We start from the raw sequence: 23,260 nt of genomic DNA on the forward strand, positions 1-23,260 counted from the left end.
TGTAAAGTGACAAGGCCTCTCTCGGATATTTTCCAGTTCCATTTCAGTCTCCATCTCTCCTGCTCCCTGCACCCCACGACACTCTAATGAGCTGCTCCATGTCCTGAAATATATGCATATCCTTGTTAAGGCTGTAACGTTGTTTTGAATATGTATGCATTCTAAACTTAAATAAAAAGGCATTGTGCTATCGACTACAGTCTTTTCTTTTGCCAATCAATTTTGTGTGTGTGTGTACATGCACATGTATATTCTTTTTGTCTTTTTGTGTGTTTGTTTGCTTGAGGTCTCACTGTGTGACCCTGGCCCTGGATCTCTGTATACAGACCAGTCTGGTTTTGCATTGGAGCTTTCTTCCCAAGGGCTGGAACTGCAAATATGATCCTTCAGGTCCAGTTCCAATTGTGTATTTTTAATATCTCACACACATTAGCAAACACACACAGAGACAAATCTGGTTTACTGCTCCTAATGCTCATACAACTGTACACTGTTCCTGTGACCAGTTCTAGAATGTTTTCCTCACTTGCTTCTACCCATCATGTCCGTAAACGCTTTTTGTTTTGTTTATGTTATTGTTCAGATAGTAACTCCCTGTGTAGCCCAGGCTGACCTCCACCAACCCCACCTCAGCTTCAAGATTATACATGCATAATACATACTATGTACACACACACATACATACATACATACATATATGTTATAATTGTTTTTGTTTTTTGAGGTAGGGTTTCTCTGTGTAGAACCGGCTGTCCTTGGAACTCACTCTGTAGACCAGGCTTGCCTCAAACTTGGAGAGCTCCACCTGCCTCTGCCTCCCCAGTGCTGGGATTGAAGGTGTGCTCCACCACACCTGGTTTGATTTCTCTGATTTTCTATGCCTCACGTGTGTACAGTGGTTCACAAGTGTGCCTGGGTTGATTTCTGAGTTCTTTGCAACTTCCATTTGTCTGCTTGCCTGGTTGTATTCTCTTATCCCTTAATTAATCTCTTATCTTACTCTGTGAGAACAAATGGCCTTTGCCAAATTCATATGCCCAGGAATTCCACTTTTCAGAAGTTATCTTATAGATTCACTTGAATGAAGTAAACTGATGGTTATACTGGTTTACTTGCTAAGCATGATGTAATGGCCAAGATTTGGAAATAATCAAAATTTCCAAAGAACAGAGACAAACAGTGGAATACTACACTGTGCTAAAAATAAAGTGAAAGGTATCTATTTACAATATATAAAGTATTTGAGGATATAACTGAGAAAAGTATGGTACAAAATAGTGTATATAATATGCTTACTTTTGAGGCATGAGGAGGCAAAATGCATATTCAAATCTATCTTTGTAAATATAAGCTCATTCTGGAAGGACAGAAACACAAGAAACTGAGGCCCCTGGTTGCTGTGAGGTTTGGAGAGCCTAGACAGACAGCAGCAAGGACAGAGAGATGACATTTCACTACCCACATTTGTTTTAGAACTGCATGAAAACATACATTTTCCAAAAGTAACCAAGGGGCTTGGGCCCCTTATACACTAGTAGAGAGATTGCCTAACATGCCTGAGGACTAGGGCTTCATTTCAGCACTGAAAAAAAAAGTAACCTACAAAGATAACGATGACTTAGGACTTCTTGAACATTCTCTTCCATGCGAAAGTTAAAGCTGTTGAAAAACCTGTTTTCCCGCCTGTATGTCTGTGCTACATGCCTAGTTCCCCGAAGAGTTAAAAAAGAGCCTCAGATCCCACACAACTGGAGTCATTCACAGATGTGAGCACCATGTGGTGCTGGGAATCAATGCTCAGGTCCTCTGCAAGAGCAGCCAGCGCTCTTAATTGATCATCGAGATCCTGACGAGAATAAAATCCTTTACTCACCCTTGTTCGTTCCCATCAAATGTCAAAAAGGACAGTGAGAGCCACAAAACGGGGGCTTTGTTGGGTGGTAACCAGGACTGGAAAGAGTTAAGAATTCAGGAGACGGTGTCCAAACTGTTCGTAGACATTTCTCTTCTTTTTCTTTCTTTCTTTCTCTTTAATTTCCAAAAATTACTATTTTATATGTATAGATATTTTGCCTGTATAAGTGTCTGCTCACCACTTGTGTGCCTGGTGCCTACAGAGGCTAGAAGACAGCACTGGGTCCCCTGGAACTGGAGTCACAGACCATTATGTGGGTGCTGGTAATTGAACATGGGTCCTGTGAAAGAGCAGCCAGTGCTCTTAACCACTGAGCCATCTCTCCAGCTCCTTTTATTGTTTTATTTGTGGTGCTGAGGATGGAACCCAGGGCTCCATGCATGCTAGGCAAGTGTTCGCACAGTGCTACATGCCCAGGCTAGTTAATTTTTAAACTTCAAGCATGCAGAATTACCTAGTGCATTTCTGTATGTTTGCCAGCTTTATTAAGGAATTACATCTGAGGGGAGGAGGGGGAAAAAGAACTGCAAAACGTCAAACCATGGTGCCTTCTGTCCCTGAGTAAGGACAACTTGAAATCCAGAAACAGGCTGCACCTCCTCACCCACCTGGTGGCATGTCAGCATAATTACAGGCAGGGAGCTTAGAAATCGGCCTCTGCAAATCCAAACCCTATGAGCACCTAGGGTGCTTCTAGAAAACATGTTTGCTTTGTTCGTATTTTTCTAAACATCTGCCATGTGTTTTGCCCTGAAGGATCATAGGTTCCAAATTAGTAGAGTCAAAATTGATGAGACTTTCCATCAATAATCCTGGGAATAGAAAGATGGAAAATCTACTAATTATAGACCAGCCAGTCACCTAAGCACAACTTGGATCCAGGCCTCTGAGAAGAGGGAGACAAAAGAGTCCACATGGACCAACCTGTGGGACCATCCTTTCTGTGCCTCTGCCCTTGCCCCGAGACTTGGGGACTCAGCACCCAGTGCTCCCTGCCTCCAAAACTCCCCTCCCAGGACAGGCTGTGCCAGGGCCGGCTTCTGAGAACTATGTAAGTCTTCAAGCCAAATTCCTGGAACTTCCAGAGTAAGGTCCAGTGTGGAGGTGGGGGGCCTGTTTTCTGCTTGGTTCTGGGAAGTAGCTGGAGGGGGAGGGCAGAAGGGTAGAAAAGGCAGACCAAATACCCGTTATACCCCAGCTTGTCGATTTCCTTTTTCATCTCTTTATCAGTGTTTGCAACTGAGCTTCTTATCAACAGGAAACGCCTGCCTGAAGGGATGAGGCAGGTCCAGGGGGATTGGATGCCAGAGACTGGGAATTCTGGGTAGTGCCTTGCTGCTGGTCTGCCTGACTGAGTTGCCTTGGGATTTCCAAGATCCAGAGTCATTGCCCTGGCACCCAGTGAAGGCTACATCAGGGACCCCAGACTAGGTGTCTACAGGAGGGAGCTCCAGTGACTAAGGACAGGTCACTATAAAGTGAGGATTGTCCTGTCTTTTTTTTTTTTTTTCGAGACAGGGTTTCTCTGTGGCTTTGGAGGCTGTCCTGGAACTCGCTCTGTAGACCAGGCTGGCCTCGAACTCACAGAGATCCACCTGCCTCTGCCTCCCGAGTGCTGGGATTAAAGGCATGCGCCACCAACGCCCGGCTGACTGTCCTGTCTTTTTTTGTTGTTGTTGTTTTTCGAGACAGGGTTTCTCTGTGGCTTTGGAGGCTGTCCTGGAACTCGCTCTGTAGTCCAGGCTGGTCTCGAACTCAGAGAGATCCGCCTGCCTCTGCCTCCCAACTGACTGTCCTGTCTTAATCTCTACCAGTCCCTCTCCTTCCCAGAGGAGAGGCCAAATACCAGCCAAGGTCATAAACATCTTGGTGACAGTCATCCCAATCAGTCCTTTTGGGTGTTTGCATCTGAGCTCTTAGGCTGGTGTTAGTGACAGTCACAGCCCTGGGACAGGCATAGACTTGCTGCTGGAGGGGAGGAGGGGACTGCAGTGCAGACTTCTTCCTATCCATCAGATGCATTAAGAGATACTGTCCAGTTGGGTGGTGGTGGCGCACGCCTTTAATCCCAGCACTCGGGAGGCAGAGGCAGGCGGATCTCTGTGAGTTCGAGGCCGGGCTGGACCGACAGCCTCCAAAACAATCAGAGAAACCCTGTCTCGTAAAAAAAAAACGAGAGAGAGAGAGAGAGAGAGAGAGAGAGAGAGAGAGAGAGAGAGAGAGAGAGAGAGAGAGATACTGTCCACCACCTGAGCGTGGTGACACATGCTGGTAAACTCAATTCTTGGGGAGTTGAGGAAGGAGGGTGCAGAGTTTGAGGCCAACCTGATCACTATAGGGAGAACAGTCTAACTTCTAAACTCTGTCTTAAAAAAAAAAACAACAAAAATCATCAAATCAGGACTCTGGTGGCTCAGAGGGGTCTTCCAAGAGAGTGGCTGACTGGGGGTTAGATTTGTTGTCCTAACAAGATTACCTGGGTGCTAGCAAGGCTCTCTGGGTGGCTCAAGCCCAGCTTAATCTATTTATCTATGTAGCTGTCTTTCTCCCCCTTCTTCCAAACCGTCAGAAGACTGAACATCCAGACTAGCAGCTCTGGTAGCAGAGGCAGGAGAGCAGCCGGGACACCTGAATCCTGTACCACATTTGCTGCTGCCCGTTGCCCTTGAGCAATGAGCCGGGCTGTGGGTGATGGAGGTGATAAGGGTGCTGGCTTCTCATTGCTGTGTCTCCCTGGACAGCATCCCTGCCCCCACGTGTTCCTCCTGTGGGGATGTAGGTCAATAAGAGTGGGTGGGTGAGAAAGAACAGAAGAGACTCATCTCGGCATGACACCCCTCAGGGCAGCGGTGGCAACACTTGAACCTGGAAACTGCCTGAAAATAGACAGTGTGTCTATGACATTATGCAAATTGTATGCAAAGTCAAGAAGCCCTCTGTCTCTATTTCTAGCAACTTGAATGTGGCCCTGGTGGAGGCAGCTTGTTTCAAATGTTGCCCACCCAGAGCCTCCATCAGATGCAGCCCTGAGACACTGGACTGGGTATACACACCCCACTCTACCTCAAGGTGGGCTTTCAAAGCATGCAGATTTTGCCATCTCTTGGGCTGCTAATCATTTCTTTGTTCTTTTGTAGCCCTGGCTGGCCTCTGAAATAATTTTGTAGTTGAGGATAATCTTGAACTCCTTATCTTCCTGCCTCTACCTCCCAAGGGCTGGAATTGCAGGTGTGCATCTCTTATACCTGGCTATGGGCTGTTGATTTAATGTGAGGGATAAGCCAGAGGAAGCAGGGCACCTTCCTTACCCGCTGATGTGAGGCACGACTCTGGGAGGGTGGAGCCTGTGAAGAAAAAACTGTCCACGAAGGCCTGGGTACCAAAGGCCTTGGCAGAGGAAGCATTGAGTCTCAGTATCAGGGCTATGCTGCAAGGGCCCCCTTCACTCGGCTCTGCCTGCTGCAGCACCCTCGATTTTTATATGTAATAAGGAAGTTGGAAGCTGGGGTTTTCCGAGGAAGTCGGGGCAAAGAAGACGTATGGGTTATCTTCTCTCCAAAGCCATAGTGGGTTTGCGCATGTTCCCAAGAGCTTGGGCCACAGTGACCTCTCAAGGACTCTTCCAACAGCATGGTGAAGGGTCAGTCCTGCTGGATCCTGCCCAGCCTACATGGACATCCTGCAAGGCCGTTTCCCCAGTCCCCAAGCATACTGTGACCATTCGTGTGCCAGTGGGACCACAGGGCCTCGTGGAACCTGAAGGAGGGAAAGGTGGGAGTCTGGGAATGCTTATAGCATCCTCATCATCTAGGGGCTTCCTCCAGAGTCCTCTGGAAAGAAGGTCTTCCCTGGTGTGTGTGTCCAGTGCAGAAGGCTGCAGGTTTGGACCCACTTGGAGGCACCAAGAGTACACCAAATTGTCGATTGCAGAAGAAACTGGGGTGCCCTTCCTGTTTTCCTAAGACAGGTTCAATACCCACTTGTCAGAAAGTTTGTATTTCTGGGCTGGACAGCACCAAAAGGTACCTGTTCTCTATTTAGTAATCCACTCCTCCAGTGGCATGCTGCTCACAATTTCCTGGGTGGGGTAGGAGGGGGCATGAGTTGCTATCTGAGCTGGATAGGTTTCCAGGTAAGGAGAGCTTTTCATCTGGAGGTGGGGACTGATTCCAGACAAGGGGTGGAGAGTATCTGAGGAGGGAATTACCAACGAACTGAACAGAGAGGGGTTGAAGCCGCCTCTGAGTAAGGACGCAAAATCTCCTTTGCTAGGTGTGGCTTCCAGGCACAGTCCCTATGAGAACAACCGGGCAGAGCAGCGCATGCACCCACGCACGCACGCTGCAGTGGGGACAGGGAGGGAGGAGGGCAGGGACTTGCTGGGAGGAGCCAGCTGGCTCGGCAAGGGGAGCCTGGCGGCCTTCGGCAGCGCGTTGGCCAGCAGAGGGCGACGTGGCTGGTGTGGATCAGGTTGCTCAGTACCAGGGGTGGGATCTCAAGTTTGAACCTCAGCGCTTCTAAGCAAGGGAGCCTTCCAGAGCAGTCATGTCTAAGGACTATTTGGTGATGTGTGCTTTGGGTTCCTCTACTTCCGATCCCCTCGGGTTCTCTCGGGATCTCTGCAACTGGACCATTACGGAGGTATTAGCCTCAGAAGACTCAGGGGGCAGCTATGGTTTATTGAGGACCTACTAGATGCGCGTCATAGGCTAAATGCTCCCATAAATGGTATCTCTAAGTACGGAAAGGTGGGTTCCATTCGTATACCTACACTTAGAAGCATTTTAGAGTTAGTTGTCTCTAGAGAGCCCCTTTCCTTGCCATTTCCCTGTCACTCAACTCCATCCCTCAGACGCTCTCTACTTAGGATTTCCTAGCCCTGGTGGAGTCGCTGTCTTCAGTTTCTGGCTGTGAAATCCAAGGAGGAATTTGTTCCCAAGTTCAGTTCAGGCGGGAAGGTGATTCCCTAAATGACCACATCATACGACTCTGCCCCACTGGTCTGGGAAACGCAAGTCTACTTTCTGTTTTCATATCATTTCACTTCCTGGTTCTCCTTGGTCCTTGTACAATGCTGAGAGAGAGGCTTGAGAAAGGGCAGTGACGGGAGGACACACAACAGAGGCATCCAATGAGCTCTTGCGTTTGTGCGTGCATGTGTGTGCATGCATGGGTGTGTGTGCGCGCGCGCGTGCGTGTGTGTGTGTGTGTGAGTGTGAGTGTGTGTGTGTGTGTGTGTGTGTGTGTGTGTGTACAGAACGAGCCATCTTTTCTCCCTTCAAAGGCCAAGGGTTTCTAGGTCAGATCTTCCCAAGGTTGAGGAGAGCTTGTCTCTTGCCTGATCCCACCCTGCCCTCCGTGAGCCTTGCCTGCAGCCCACTTCTCTTCAGTCTGTCCACCCAGGCTTCAGTTTCACCTGTTCAGCACATGGGTGTACACCCTTCACCTTTCTAAATGCCAGAATTTTGGGTGTTGTTCTCGGCCAAGTTCTCCTGAGGTGCACATTCTGGAGCCCGGCTGAGGGTGTAGGCTTTGACCAGAGTCAAGGCCACAAGGGAGCAGAACCCTGGAAGCTGGAGGCTTCTTAACAGGATCCAACTTTCATTTCAGTCTTTTTTTTTTTTGGTTTTTACAAGACAGGGTTTCTCTGTATTGTTTTGGAGGCTGTCGGTCCAGCCCAGCCTCGAACTCACAGAGATCCGCCTGCCTCTGCCTCCCGAGTGCTGGGATTAAAGGCATGCGCCACCACCGCCCGGCTTCATTTCAGTCTTGAAGAGCCCAGAGGAAGCCACCCCTGAGCCCTGGAACAAAGAAGGACAAATCATGGGGGAGCCAGAGGGTTCAGTGCTGCCTGAGTCCTACGGTGGCCACTAGTACAGTTCCAGGCAAGAATAGGGATTTGGAGAGTGAACCAGGAGGCGCCTTTTAGTCTTGGACTCAGAGTTATAACACACCCCAGCTTGAGGCAAACAACCAGGGAGGAGGATGGGAGCAGTTGACAAGAGTGATGACCTAAGCTTTCACATGGGTTGAGTGTCAGTGAAGTCTCAAAGAACACCAGGGACAGATATAAGACCCTGAGATGACCAAGTCCCTGTCTATCAAACAGGGCAGTGCCGGGTCTCCTCCTCCATGCTCCACCTTCCTTCTCCTTAGAGGGCCCTCACAAGTCAGCTGGGATGTTAAGGGCACAAGGGTAGCAGGATCAGACACCACTTCTGCAGAGAGACGGGCATTGCCTAGCCAGGGGTCTAGTCAGGAAGACTGAAGTCAGGAAGACTGAAGTGATCAGACCCACAGTGAGAAACTGAGGCTGCTGCGTATCTTCCACTGAGCCCTGGCAGGATGGAGTGTCTGCTGAAGCTGGGCAGGGCCCCGTGCCATCCTGGCAGCTCCAGTCGGGCGGTAAGGTTGAGCGAGGGGAGAGTGCAAGCCCAGGATCCAGGCCCGGGATTCCCTGGCTTGGCTACCCTGCCCTGGGAGTGGTAGGGGTGTACCCTGCTGGCCCTGGGGATGGGAGACCAGCCAGGCGTCAGAGAGCCGGCCACTCTGAGCAGGCTAGACAGAGGCAGATCGAATTTCAGCCCAGCTGTATTTTTGGCTGGATGGGCTGGGGGCCAAGCTGGGCAGGCACACAGGGCAGTGTGCACTCTCATACTCTCTCTACCCAGAGAGGGTATGTCTTCTGTCCCATCACACACTTCAGGAAGAGGAAGTCCGGTGACCCTAGGCTAGTGAATTGCTTTGGGTTTCTCTGGGCTGTGGCTGAGCTTCTGCAAGGTCTTCTTGATGCGCAGTGCAGTGAGGCGAGCAGAGGGGTTTGGGTACCAGCACTCCCGCATCATCTGGGCCAGCCCGGAGAGGACCTGGGGCGTTGAGAGACAGGCAGAGGAAGAGATACATCGGTCAGGAGGATGGAAGGGAGGCCCAGGGCGAGGAGGAAATGGCTCAGATGGGAGACATAGAAGGAGAAAGGATGGGACAGCAGAGTGTCGGACAGGAGGGAGGAAGACAAGGCAAGAGAGAGAACAGAGGGGAGAAGGTAAGGGTGGGGAGGGGAGGGTACATGAAAGAGAAAGAATAGAAAGCCAGCCGGAGAGAGCGTGGAGGGTGTGGAGTTTCCAGAGTCCACCCCGTGAACAACCTGGGAGCAGGCCCTGGCTCCACCCCCACCTCTTGCAGGATCCACTATGAAGGGTGTTTCTGCAGCCTGTGTTGCCTTTTGCAGTCTGAGACCTGGTGCACAGGGCACTGTGGCTGAGAGTATGGCAATGGTGGGCACTGCCCCAAAAGTGCCTGTGTTAGAAAGGAGCCTATCCCAAGAAGCTCAGTGGCCCTTGGATATGGCAGCCTGACTCCTCTGCTTCCTAAGAGTCAATACATGTGTGTTCAGGAATGCATCTATGTGGCCTCTTATGTGTACACGCACATGTTTATTATCTTTCAGTAAAAATGCATTGAGTTTTAGTGTGTACCGCGTGCTAAAGCAGCTGGTGGGAATATGAGAGTAAGAGGGGACCTTCATGGAAAGGAGGGCTGAGTGGGGGCAGTATGAGAGGATACTGAGGTGGATGTAGTCAAAATATATGTTTGTATGAAATTGAAAGAAGAAATTCATCTTGGGGGTTTTGCTTCGGTTTGTTTGTTTGTTTGAGACAGGATTTCTCTATGCCATCTTGGCTGTCCTGGAACTTGCTCTGTGGACTAGGCTGGCCTCAAACTCTGCAGATCTGCCTGTCTCTGCCTTCTGAGTGCTGGGATTAAAGCCTGTGCTGCCACACCCAGCTATTTTTATTTGAAGATTTATTTATTTATTTATTTATTTATTTATTTATTTATTATGCAGTGTTCTGCCTGCACACCAGAAGAGGGCACCAGATTTCATTACAAATGGTTGAGAGCCACCATATGGTTGCTGGGAATTGAACTCAAGATCTCTGGAAGATCATCCAGTGCTCCTAACTTCTGAGCCATCTCTCCAGCCCTACACCCAGCTCTTAAAGTGATTTTTAAAGGGCTACATAGTAAGACTACTGTCTCAAAAACAAAACAAGCTAAAAAGCAGAATTTTTTCCCTCATGGTGCCAAGAGTCTGCCTACATGTGTGTACATGTCTGAGAATAAGTGTTTAGAAGCATATGTGTATGTGTGTTTTATGTATACATGTATTGCTTTGTGTAAGTGTGCATTGTCTTGAAAAATAAAAATCAACAACATAAACCTGATAGGAGAAATTTAACTGAGGCCCTCTGATTCCCACAGGTAAGGTAAGAGATTCTAAAAAAAAAAATCTTAGATTGGTCAGAATGTCCAAGAAGGGTGATGTACCTACAAGCCAGGTATAAGAGGGGGGGAACACCCAGGATACCCAAGATCCATCCAAAAAGCACAGGCTACAGAGTCAAGATCCTGAACCCAGGAATCCCAGCTGAGAACCAACCCCCACCCATGCCAGCCCAGCCCCAGCAGAGGCCTTACCGGATCTGCAGCCAGCCGGTTAGGAATGGTGGGGGTCTGCTGGTCAATGCATACCACCTTTTTCATATCTTCAAAGCTGGGGTCATTAGGTACCATATCATAGAAGGGTGGCCTGTAATCCTCCACAATGCCTGAGGGTTCAAGGGGGATAGAGCCATCACTTGGGACTTAAGGAAACCAAATAGCACCCAGAGGACAACTTTTCCGGCCTCTGTCCCAAGGGACCTGGAGCTAGCTGCCTGACCATATTGCTCTCTAGAGGGATCCTATTCTGCAACATAACAACTGTATGAATTCCACAGAATTACTGTGTATGTTGTACTTCCCAGGTGGTGTTTGCCTTAATAAGCACATCACATGTGTTCCCATTAGTCCTCATGGTAGCTCCCCGCTGTACGTAGCATACCAAGCATGTCACAGAAGAGACTCGGGCTAAGAAGCACCGGACTCAGGTTGTCTAGCTAGTTAGTCACAGCAGACTCAGGACTTAAAACCATCTTGCTAGCTTCCTAGGCTGGATCTCATTTCCATCTTCCTCAGCTGTCTTCCATCCTGGGCCTGGGTACCACTCCTTGACTACACTAAGATCTGGTGTTCCAGAGCATGTCTTGTGTGCCAGGCAGGGTCCTTGGCACTCTGCATAGGATCCTCACATCAGCCTATGGGGCTGTAACACTAACTCCTCTTTGTCAACCAGACAGTGACTTGTCTCTAAGGATCGGCAGGTAGTGAGTGACAGAGGTGGGACATACGGCGAAATCCGACACCAGATCCCGTGCTTCTGACCTCTCAGCTGCATCTCAGGTAGGACTGGAACAGGGACAAAGGACAGAAAAAACGCCTCTCCTAAGAGGAAACGACCTACCCCCGGTCCATATATCTACTCACCATCAGGGAAAGCTCATGTCTCTGCCAGCAGTGTCCCCACCCCGTGGTCACCTAAATAGGAGCCTTGCTGAAAGGTGTGCCTGGGGCAGTGCCGTGCCTCTCCCTGCTTCCCAACCCCAGGCTGCCTCTGTGACCATGTAGGCCACAACTTCAATGAAGCCTTTACCAGCTGTTCTCCCCATGGCGGACTTCCAGGCCGCCCCTGTGCTGCTGGCGTCCTAATCAGCGATCTGCAGAGGCCTGAGCGTGTCTAATGAGTCTTTAATCAGTGCCGGGGCTGACACCAGATTACAGTGTTTATAATGCGCTTGGAGTCTGCATGGGGCTGACAGAGCTTCCCCTCCGCCCCAGCAGCCCAAGGCCAGTCCACCAGCCCTTCCTTTCCTGCCTGCAGCCAGGCCTAAGGGTTCTTTGATTTCATCGAGGTGCCCCTTTCCCAGCTCCTGCCTCACAGAGCTGACTCTGGAGGTTCATGCCCAGGGATCAGAACCCCTGGGAGACTCTAGGAGAGACTGGTGACACCTGGGTCTCTGCTGTCAACAGATGACCGCTGAGGAACAATGCAGTTGCAAAAGGCTGGCTCCTGGTAGATGCTCAGGAAACTAAGGCATCTCTGCTCCCAAGGAGCAGGGTTCAAGTCTGGCCTGGGGCTTGTCCTGAACTTGCAGGACTCCTGGCAACCCTGGTCATAGGCAGCATCCATGAAAGCTAACACTGCAGCAGCTAGCTGTCCAGTCAACCCATCTGGTAGTGGTAGTGGTCTTCCATCTACCCCAGGACTGAGAGGCCATCAACCCCAGGGCTGCACAGGGCAGGCAGATGCCTTTCCAAGTTAGGGCCTCCCATGGCAATCAACTGGAAAAAATGAGGCTGCCATAAGCCCAGATACCAGATAGCTTACATGGGAGCAAAGGAATCAAGGGTCAACATATAATTTCCACAGTGACAGAGGGCACTGGACCAGAATCAGGTGGCCTGTCTTTAGACCTGATACTGCCTCTGGGCAGCTATAAACCTAGATTCTTCTTTTATAAAATAGAATATTATGTAGGCACCATGATGACCACTAAAATTTAATTCTAGGTACTGTTTTCTGTTTTGCTTCTTTCATTCTTTTTTTGGGGGAGTGGGGGCAGGGTCTCTCTGTGTAGGCCTGACTGATCTAAAATTTACTATTTATATGGACCAGGCTGACCTTGAACTTGGAGCAATTCTTCTGCCTCCTAAGTACTGAGTGTGGGCCACTAAGCCCAGCTTCTAGATATTGTTCTAGAATATTATATTCATCTGTGTGATTATAGCTTTTTAAAAAAATTCTAATGTCACAAATGAGGAAGCAGATACAGAGAGGCTAAAGCACTCACTGTCATAACAAAACCTGAAACCGAGTCTAGGCAATCCAACTGACCAATGCCTCCTACTAAACGGAGACTTCAATAAGACAAAACCTTCAGAGTATGTGTTGTGGCACATAGTTAAGCTCAATAAATGCTAGCTTAGCTGCTTCCATGACCCACCCCAACCCCATGCTCAGTATTGAAACCCATGGCCTTGAACATGCTAGCCAGGCATCCTACCGCTGAGCCATAGCCCCAGCTCTGGTATTTATGGGATTTTGTTTGTTTCTATCTGAAGTCTTCGAGGCTAGATCCATACCCTCACAGGCCCAGATGAATGTTAAAAGTCCATCTGTGTTGAACTAGTTGATACACAGCAGTTAAGGAATGCTGGGAGATCTAGTCTCAAACCCTCAGGTCACAGGCACCAGCCCCCATTAGGAAGCCCAGTCTCTAACACACACACACACACACACATACACACACACACCCCTGCACATGGTGGGCCCTCACCATTGATGATGGTCCTCCGGGCGATCTCCCACAGCACTAGGCCAAAGGCCCACACGTCTGTCCACTTGTACGACTCAAAGCAGTCTGTTCGGATCTGTTCATCCAGCACCTCGGGTGCCATGTACCTCTTGGTACCCACTCGGGGGTTGTTGCCAATGTCCAGGTAATCACTACTCTGGGAATGCATCACAGCCAGTCCTGTGGGTATTTGACACGTCAGTCCTCCAGGACTCCCACAGAGGGCAGCCACTCCCATATTGGGAAGCCCGGGCTAGAGACAGATGCAGTGAGCATGGGGACAGGTAGACACAGGGCAACGGAGACCTGCCCTGAGACGGGCTGGACTACAGACAGGCCAGAGGGAGAGCATCGGTCTCATGTACTCTTTGCTTGATAGCATTCTCAGGGCTCCCAGGACCCAACAGGGCAAAGTAGGCATTATGATGCCCAGTTGACATAGTAGAACTTGGAGGTGGGTTAGAAGGAGTTGTGTTCTCAGAGAAGTCAGGGTGAGACACAGGTTCCCACCTCCCTGTGCCTTTTCTGGGTGGTGAAGTCTAGACCGGAAACAATTTATTTGTTGTAGCCCTGGAGCTCACTCTGTAGACCAGGCTAGCCTCTGACCCTGAGATCCATCTGCCTCTCTCAGCTTGGAAACAGGGTTTAAAGCGCTAATTCTCTCCCCCCCCAGAAACAGGCGGAGCTGAGCATACAAGCCCCGCCCACCTGTGGAGCTCCACCCCTCCCCTCCTGCTCACCCAGGTCTGCAATGCAACATTGCAAGTTGTTCTTGACCAGCACATTGCGGCTCTTGAGGTCACGATGGGCGATGGCTGGTTTGCCTTGAGTGCCAAAGATCTCTACATGGAGGTGTGCCAGGCCGCAGGCCGCGGACACGGCTAACCTTAGGGCCAACTGGGGCTCCAGTGTCTGCCTCTGCAGGAAGTCGTAGAGGGAGCCGTGTTCGTGGTAGTGGGTGATGAGCCACAGCTGCGTGCTTGAGTTGCGCGAGGTCATGTCGGAGGCGATGAAGCCTGTAGGTAAAAGGGTGTGATTCGGTCAAAGCACCGAGGAGGAAGGAATGGCTGAGGGAAACCTAGGGCCGAGGGGCTCAAAGGGGCTGGGGCAGAGACTGATGATGTGGCTGGAGTCAGAGGTTAAGGTTAAAAAAGACCTGTGAGTCACTCAGGGTTAGATGGATTCCCAGAGTTCTGTGTATTCCAGCCCTGAGCTAAGGGGGTTGGGACACCTAGGCCTGGAATAGCAAACATGTCCCCTCCTTGCCTAGGATGTTGTCGTGCCTAAGCAAAACTGTGTTGTAGATCTCTGTCTCCCGGAACCAGGACTGTTCATCTCTCGAGGAGAAAATCTTGACCGCCACACTCTCGCCGTGCCATGAACCACGCCACACCTCGCCATATCGGCCTTTTCCTAGTCCAATGACCAAGGGAAGAGCAAGGGTCACACACTAGATGCACACACAGTTCTAGAAATCCCACCCCCAACTCTGGATGCTACAAAGACCCCTTCTGCAAACCTGAATTTATTTATTTATTTTTACTTTATTTTTTTTTTAAAGACAAGATCTCACTGTGTGTCACTGGCCAACTTGGAACTTGCCATATAGACCAGGCTGGCCTTGAACTCACAGAAATCTACCTGCCTTTGCCTCCTGAATGCTAGGATTAAAGGCATGAGCCACCACATCCAGCTTTTAATTTTTTTGGTTTTTCGAGACAGGGTTTCTCTGTGGCTTTGAAGGCTGTCCTGGAACTAACTCTTTGTAGACCAGGCTGGCCTCGAACTCACAGAGATCCACCTGCCTCTGCCTCCCCAGTGCTGGGATTAAAGGTGTGCACCACCAACGCCCAGCCAGCTTTTAATTTTTTAAATTACATTTACTTATTTGTGTGTGTGCATGTGTGCAAAAATGCTGACTAGGATCACATATGGCAGTCAAAGGATGACTATGGGAGACAGTTTTCTCTTTTCACCAAGTGCCCACCAGGGAGTAGATTCAGGTCATTGGGCTTGGTAGCACGTACCTTCACCTTCTGAGGCATCTTGCTTTCCCCCAAACTCGAATTTATACGTAACTTAATCCATACCCTGGCCCATCTTTGGGCTACCCTTAGCTTATCATCTCATAACTTTGCTTGCCCATAACGAACCTTGGCCCATAACCAACCCACTCTCTGCCCAGTGGAATCCCTTATTCTGGCTCAGCCTGAACTTTTTGGTCCCCATCCCTGGCTCACTCACTGCTTACCCACACACTCCACCAGTGCAACCTGCCGGGCTACTGTCCTCTGCACCAGGAAGGGGAGTCCAGAGCCACTGCCTGTGGTGCAGTCGCTGTCCAGGAAGTCCTAGGGATACCAAGTAGGCTCTGAGTGGCTGGCCCCACCAGCCACCGCCCCCTTCCCCATTCCCTGCCACTGTCCCACTGCTTGGTTCTCACTGTCGTCTTTGGGTGACCCCCCGATGCTGCTGCTCCACCCTCCACCCTGGGTCCCAGGTTGTTTCCAGGCCCATACCCCCAACATGCTGTCTCCCTGTTCGGATGCCTTCAGGATGAGGCTGGACTCGCCCAGGTCACTGTGCAGACCCCGCTGCTTCTCCTGCCTTCGCCGGACACGCCACAAGCCCAGAGCACCCAAGGCCAGCAGGACCAGAAAGGCCAGCACGGGACCCAAGATCAGAGGCAGCTGGGCATCTCCTTCTGGCTCCTCCGAAGGAGTCTGGGTGGCTGGGGGATGGGGACACTGAGTCCCAACTCCACCAGGCCAGCTCTCCTGACCCTAAGCCAGACCCCTCCGACAGTTATATCCCAGCATCCCACCTCCCCACACCCTCTCTGTAAGGGAGGGGAGGGGCGGTGAGGAGAACACGGGGCAGAGAGGACAGGGTCTAGGAAGATGGGGGGGGGGGAGTGGAAGAGCCTCAGAACGTACCCTCCAGCACCAGGGACACATTGTGGTTGCAGAAGGATCGATAGCAGCAGTGATGGTTGACAAATTCTGTGGGGCGTCCCAAGCAGAGCTCCTGGTTCATGTTCCCGCAGCCCCGATAGACCTGGGGGTGCCCGCCTTGCTCACGAACCAGCACCACTGTGCACCATGCCCCCTGGCACGTTGGCCTCTTGCAGTGCGGGCTCTCACAGGTGCAGTTCACCAGCTGATCCCTGGAGGCCTTCACCACGCCTCCTGGGAGACACGTGAGAAATTCAGGCACTCTGAGGAGACTAGCCACTTCCTCCTACTGTCCATCCCGTCTGATCTCACAAAGCTCTCAAGCCTAGGTCCTTTAATTCTATCCCTTTCCTGTTCTTCCCTCAGATCCTTGCCCCTAGCTACACAGGCAGCGGAGACTTCGAGAAGCCCGCTTTTGTCTACTGCCTGGGCTGGGACCTCCTCTCCCTGCCTCAGGTTCTTCCCTGGTCCAGGGCTCTGTGTTCACACCCCTACCTCCTCCACCCAAGATGCAGATTCCATCCTGCAAGGAACAAATCAGTATCAAAAAGATAAAAGGGAGGGTCAGAGCAGCCAGGGAACTAGCCAGTCTATAGAGTCTACAGCCTACCCTCCAGCCAGGCTCATGTTCTCAGCTCCTCGGATCCAGCCCCGGCAGAAGCTGAGCTCAGCCTGGATAGCCTTCCTCCATTCAGGTCCCTGTTTCCACACTGCTCCTCCCATACTCACCCTTGGTTAGGCCCAAGGCCACCAGCAGCATCAGAAGGGCCTTTCTGGGGATTTCCGAGGTCATGGTCCTTGGAGATAGGAGAAGAGATGCGGTGAGATCTGCAAAATATGACAGCTGTGGTGACCAAGGTCCCCTCCTACCAGGAGGAAATCACTGGGAGTTTTTTGGGGGGAAGGCAGGGAAGCCACCTCCCCACTCCTACGTCAGGATTTAGGGCAGGGCCTGCAAGGGAAGTCCTGCTTCACTTCCCCATGGAAACCATCTGTTGGGGGTGAAGGGTGAAGAGCAGTGTTTAAATGATGAGAGCCAAAGGGGACCCCAGCTCTGTGCCCCACTGCTGGGTTCAGACAGCAGCAGACAGGGGCAGGGGCAGAAGGCACAGCTACAGTGGAAAGTGCCTTTCCTAGCTCCCCTCTGTCCTCTGCCACTTGCCAACCCCTCCAGCCTCCACCCCTGCCCACCCTTTCCCAGTGCCCCTCCACCCCCCACCCATGCCTGGCTGCCTCAAACATAAACAGGCTCCTGTCTTCACTTCCTGCCATTCAGGGTCCCGCCAGACCGGCAACAGGAATCAAGATTGTTTAGATTGAGGTCTGGATAGGACAGGCTGGAGTCACGCACAGCAGGGAGCCAGGGCAGGCTGGGAGAAGGACTCTAAGGGGGCCACCTGAAGCTGGGACCTTAGGAACCATCAACCCCAGCTCCGGTTTTGTAATGTTTTAAAATTTTTATTAGTTATTATTTTGTCTGCATTTAAGGGCCCGAGTGCCAAGTGTGTAGGTCAGAGGGCAAGTCTGTGGAGTTGGTTCTCTCCCTCTACCTTAACATGGGTTGGGTTTGGGGAATCAAACTCAGGTTACCAAGCTCATGTGGCAAGCATCATTAGCTGTTTAACCATCTCTCTGTCCCCCTCCCCTCCCAGCTCTGGTTTTAGAAGAGGAAGTAAGGCTTATGGGGGGGGGGGACTCTCCAAGCTGCCTAAGAATTCTCTGGCAGTAACAGGAGTCCAACACAGGAGTCTAGAACCCCCTCCCACACTGGTTCTTCTTCTCTGTGTCCTGAGTCAGTGGGGCAGGCCCTGCCTGCATCCTCAGGCTTGTAGCAGCCAGGCACAGACTGAGAGTGCTGAGAGGTAGGGTCTTCCCCGCTCAGAGCCATCTGGGCCCCCTTCTGTCTTCTTGTCCTGGGAAAGGGTGGGGGAGGGCCAGTGGTATAGGAAGTGAAACACACTTGGGCACTGAATGTTTGACCTTACAAAGTTGCCTGGGGCTTGACTTCTCAGAAGCTTGGTGAACACTGGTAAGAGGAGTGAGTATGGCGTATGACAGCCGGGAACTCGGGACCCAAATCAGCTAGGTCTTTAGGAGCTGCCTCAGTTTTCACTTCTCAAAGCCTCAGGACCAGAGGGTAGATGCTGAGGGTGCAGCAAGAGGGAAAGGGGCCAGACAGAAACACAGACTGTCTAGACGGCAGAGTGTACAGGCTGGATGCCCAGCTAGGGGAGCTAATACAAGGAGCATCCTGCCATAAGACTTGAGAAGGCTGGACATACGTGTCCTGAGATGTGTCATGAGAGGTGCTGGACATACGTGTGCTGTGATAAGACATGAGAAGGGCTGGAAATATGTGTCCTGAGATGTGTCATGACAAGTGCTGGACATACGTGTCCTGAGATGTGTCATGAGAAGGACTGGACATACGTGTCCTGAGATGTGTCATGACAAGTGCTGGACATACATGTGCTGTGATGTGTCATGAGAGGTGCTGGACATGGTGTCCTGTGATATGACAGGAGAAGGGCTGGATATACAGTCACATACAGACTACAGAGCCCCGTGTTCTAATTTTGGTACCAAACGTAGACCCAAGATGCTGAGGCTTTGGGAGCAGGATGTCTAGTGTCAGGCTGGGGGGCTTGGTGGGCCTTTCTGGCTAGTGGCAGCTCTGGCCTTCCTGCCTGGGTTTCCTCTGCTCCAGAGGCCCAGTCTGGGAGAGGAAATAGAGACCTGGGCTGCTGCAGCTGTGTCCCAGCCTCTGGCTGACCTCCTGCCTCTTGCCCCTGCTAGAAGCCAGTTAGGACTCTGATAAGCACTCTTCAGGGGTCCTGGGGATGAATGCAGAGGGCATGTCACAAGGCCATGGGCAGGAAGCCATCATTGGCAGACTTCACCTGCCCAGAAAGTAGCTAAGGAGAGGCCACGAGGTGGGAAATGGCTAGCAGCAAGACATCCTTCTGGGACATGATACCAAATGTCCACCTGCCCACCTGCCTGCACGTATCCCTTGCCTCTCTACAGAACATCAGAACCTTGGGTTAGCTACGTAGATCACTTGGTCTGTCACCCATTTCAGGCTCCTATTCAGTCTGTTTGAGACCAGCTTTGGGCAGGGGACAGTGGTAATGTGCCTGTGATCTAGCACATTCTGAAGGCTGAGACTGGAGGATGGGGAATACCAAATGAAGACTTAAGATGCTGGGGCCAGCCTCAGTTACATTAATAAGACCATGACTCCAAAAAATCAAGAAAGAAGGGGATTTTAGAAAAAAGAAGAAAAGCGTGTATTTGTAAACAGTTCCCCAGGGAATTCTGATCCTTCTGGGTGTGCACCAGGCTCTGACAAAGTGTCTGGCACAGAGCCAATCCTGTCTCCTGTGCATTCATTCACTTCACAGGGCATTGCTGTGTGGATGGACCTGGGTCACAGAGGGAAGGGACTCTTAGTTTCTCCAGGTGCCTCCCCATCTCTGTGGGAAGAAAGAGAGTGACACAAGACCAGGGACTTGGTGACACTGTGGCGTGAGGGTAAGCATGGGTGTAGGAGAAATGATTCAGTTCTAAACAGCAGCATAGGTGAAGGCTAGTAGTAATGTAGAACTCACTCCTGGTCCAGCCCTGGAATGTGATGGCACTAACCGAGTCCCATCTCAGGTGAAGCCCTGTGTTAAAGCTCTGTGCCAGGCATTAAGCTTTAGTGGTTTGTCTCTTCGAAGCCTCACAACACTCCTCCAGGAATGCTGAATATGACTGGGTAAACCTAAGCGGCCAACAGCAAATCCTTCCTCAACCATTGCCATTCGTCTGTTTGTCTGGCGTCAGGGACAAAGGTATTTTGGGTCTCAGCAGACATAAGCAATGTGTCCCCCAGTGTCATTGACGGGTGCCCTCCTCAGGTCCCATTGCACAGTGTGGTCGTTTATCTGTCCATCACCAGTGTCTGAGCCTCAGGCCCAGAGAGGAGTGTGCCTGCATGGTGGCTGTCAATCTTTTTCCTGATTCCACGAGTGTGCCTGGATGGTGGCTGTCAATCTTTTTCCTGATTCCACTAGCAGCAGGGTTTTCCCATACTGACTGTCCCAAGGCAGAAAGAACCGTGCTGCGATAAACTGACCGTCTTCCACATTCAGCGCTCACTGGGCCTCACTCCCCTGCATTTTCTATTAACTCTGCAGTGGTGGGATCTCACAGAACCAGCCTAGGTTTCAGAGTCTTAGGCATCTGCAAAGTGGCACAGGGCAATGGTACCCCTCATCTGAGGCAATGCATCCCCAAACCACCCTGGGTATATGAACCCACGGACTGCATTTCCCGTTCCTCTCTACTTACAACATACCCATACTAAAGTTTAATTTGTATATCAGGCACAGACGACACTAATAAGAAAATACAACAACTATGATAGTCTACTTTGTCTTTCTACTGAAAGAAGCATCTTTACCTTCTCCGGGGTGTGTCTGGACCGCCAGCGCCGCTGCGTTTGCACTTCGGGCCACTGCTAAGTGAAATAAAGGGTACTGGAGCATAAGCACAGAAATACACCGTCCACCTGATAACCCTGACAGCTGCTAGGTGACTAATAGGCGAGTAGCGTATACAGCATGCATACACACATGCGAGGAAGAGATGATTCATGTGACAGATGAGATGGACGAGATAACACGAGATTTTACTACTCTCTGGAGACGCTATGGGTTTAAACCTTTAAAACCCCCTTGTTTCCGGAAGTGCGCAAGAACTATTTTCACACCACAGTTGATTGTGTGCGACTGAAATCCCCAGCAGGGAAACTGCAGATAGGGGAGACTCCTATGGAGTATAGGGGTCAACATACCAGCTCTGACCAAGTCTAGCCTCTACTACCTACAGCTATGGAATTGGCGTAAGAAGAATGCCATTTCCCAGGTAAATGTACAAGAGTTACTTGGCAGTTTACCTAGTGGCACGAAAAATGCACTTAGTGTTACTCAAAGTTCAACCACATCCAGGTGTGACGGCATGCACAGGACTCAGGGGCCTCCTGAGGCAGGGGAATTGAGAATCTGAGCCCAGGTCTTTCTCAAAAAGAACAACCCAGCCATGATGTCTCCTGGTGTCATTGACCAAAGCTTGGAGTGGGCCTCTCTCCTACAAGTAGCGCCCAATGATCTCCCATCAGATAGGTTGCGTGGGAAAAACCACATACTACACAGAAGATAACTGAGAAGACAGGTGGGGGACAAACAGAAGTGAAGGGAGGAGAGGACAGACCCCGAGGACAGATGGAGTAGTGAGGGGTCAGGGAGGGCCCGTCCTGACTCTAACTCTAACTGAGGCTGCTCATAAACAGAGGAATGTGTCTACCAAGGAAGGCCCTAGAATGCAGCCAGCCTGAGGATCCTCTCCAGGACAGACTGACAGCCTGGGATCCCAGCCTGGGGAAGGGCTAGGATTCCCCTTATCCTGGATGTAAAGGACACTCACAGCAGGAGAATTCTGTGACCTTCTAGGGCTAGAGGTAAGATTTGGGATACGGTCCTTGTAATGACAAGTTCCTTAAGCAAGAGCTGGTCTGGAAAATGTGGGCTCTATAAGGAGTTTCAACAGCATGGAAAGTCACCCCTAGGTTAACCCAGCACCCTGGAGGGACATGGGAGCTCAGCTCCATGGGGGAAGAATCCTTTGGCCCATTTTATTTTCACAGATAAGCATAGAAGAGAGAGTCGGGGCTGGGGAAGAGAAGTTAAAGGCCTCAGGACACCTAGAAAGAGTTAAAGTTTTCCATTCTACATCCAGATTCATCCAGCTCCCTCTCAGTCTCAGGTGGCATAACAGGCAGGCAGGTGTGTGTCCACACCAGGGAACTGCTGGCCCTCTTGTCCAGCTAAAACTGACCCTCCCCTACGCACGGATCTCAGAGATCTCCGAAGGAAAGGTCCACTGAGACCAGGAACAGATCGCCTGGCTCGGCCCAACGCGACCTCTACTCACCTTTGGACAGGCGGTGGCACCCCCGCCTCTCCTTCCCAGACGCGGCCGGGGTCTCACGTTCAGAGTCGGTCTGGGACCAGGGAAGGGCTCGATTCGCGCGGCTGCCGCTGCGGCCTCCCGGGACTGGAAAGGGGCTGGAGCAAAAATGTTTCTTATTCTAGCTTCTTCCTGCCTGGCCCGACTCCACCACTCCCTCCTAATAGCCTGTTTCCTATTGCCCAGCACGCCTCCCCGCCGCAGGGCTTGCTGCTCCAGAAGGCTATAGACCCCAGTGCGGCCGTCCCAGCCCCTCTCCCCGAAGGGGCGGGCCTCGAACCCGATTCTTGGGGTTCTGTGGGTCCCAGGAAGGGAGGCGCGACCCTGGACCCAGAAAGGGGATGAGGGTAGCTCACACCGAGAGGCAGAAACCTGGATTCCCGGCTCAGGAGATAGCGGGGTGGGCACCAGGGAGGGACCTGCGCAAGGTATCAGCCAAGGTACCTGTCCTTACCCACATCACTCCAGGTTCTCGGGTGTCTGAGAAACAGGGCAGTAAGAGCTGAGTTTGGGCTGGGAGGGTCTGGTCAAAATTGGCTCCGCCCTTTGGGACTCCCCAGTTGTCCTAAATCTTTCTGCCTCCAAGCTCCAGCCCTGTCAACCTTAATGCATAATCCCCTTCCCTCTTCTGCAGTCCTGCCCATCAGTATTCATCCTAGAGCTAAAGAGGTCTGGATTGGTCCAGATAGGTCGGTTCTGAGTCAGTCTGATCTGAGCCCCTTAGGGCTTGGCAGTTGCCCTCTCCTTCGGGGGAGGACAGACCAAAGGATCCTGGGCTGAGAGGTGGGGGTGGGCCACCACCAGGTAGATGGGCTTTAGAATTTAGGGCATGGAGCCTCCTGAGGCTGGGACATGCAGCTGGGGAATGGGGAGGAAGGGCTCGCACTGTGTGGTGATGACACAGTCTTCCTCCTGACCCCACTGTACAGACCGGCAGTGTGGGTTAAAGTCTAGGCCTTCCTCGGCAGGACCTGACTTTTATTCTTAGCCTTGTGAGTATTCACACCGACTCTAAAGCACATCGACCAACTGGGAATCCAGGATAGTTGCTGTGACCCTAGTTACTCCTCCAGGGCTTCAGTCCCCTGTGCTAATGAGCTTGGTACACAGAGGACCATCCCTCAAACAAAGATGGCGCCTATCTC

General features: G+C 51.3%; 1 protein-coding gene across 4 annotated transcripts; it reads right to left on the reverse strand.

Moving 5' to 3' along the window:
• Positions 1-7,813: 7,813 nt before the first annotated feature.
• On the reverse strand, positions 7,814-22,586 carry Acvrl1 (activin A receptor like type 1). Of its 4 annotated transcripts, none has more exons than XM_021225570.2 (12): positions 22,570-22,586; positions 22,080-22,213; positions 20,551-20,607; positions 16,833-16,900; positions 16,086-16,337; positions 15,669-15,880; positions 15,401-15,500; positions 14,416-14,562; positions 13,890-14,165; positions 13,132-13,329; positions 10,394-10,524; positions 7,814-8,781 (listed from the first exon to the last, which is right to left on the reverse strand). In XM_021225570.2, the coding sequence occupies exons 4-12, from the start codon at positions 16,894-16,896 to the stop codon at positions 8,647-8,649; spliced, it is 1,515 nt and encodes a 504-aa protein (XP_021081229.1). In that variant the 5' UTR covers positions 16,897-16,900; positions 20,551-20,607; positions 22,080-22,213; positions 22,570-22,586; the 3' UTR covers positions 7,814-8,646. The 4 variants fall into 4 exon arrangements, with proteins under 4 accessions (XP_021081229.1, XP_021081227.1, XP_021081230.1 ...); XM_021225568.2 differs by having other exon boundaries at positions 16,833-16,931; XM_021225571.2 differs by having other exon boundaries at positions 20,551-20,604; positions 22,570-22,585.
• Between the last annotated feature and the right edge of the window lie 674 nt (positions 22,587-23,260).

The sequence above is a fragment of the Mesocricetus auratus genome, unplaced genomic scaffold (assembly GCF_017639785.1).
Source record: "Mesocricetus auratus isolate SY011 unplaced genomic scaffold, BCM_Maur_2.0 Super-Scaffold_100010, whole genome shotgun sequence".
Classification (NCBI taxonomy): domain Eukaryota; kingdom Metazoa; phylum Chordata; class Mammalia; order Rodentia; family Cricetidae; genus Mesocricetus; species Mesocricetus auratus.

Bases quoted from the DNA above. Each gene is read 5' to 3' on its own strand.
- Acvrl1 (XM_021225570.2), bottom strand. From the start codon at position 16,896: ATGACCTCGGAAATCCCCAGAAAGGCCCTTCTGATGCTGCTGGTGGCC. The intron at 16,338-16,832 runs GTGAGTATGGGA...CGTGTCTCCCAG, and splicing joins GGCCTTGGGCCTAACCAAGG to GAGGCGTGGTGAAGGCCTCC. The intron at 13,330-13,889 runs GTGAGCAGGAGG...AAATACCCACAG, and splicing joins ATGTTGCATTGCAGACCTGG to GACTGGCTGTGATGCATTCC.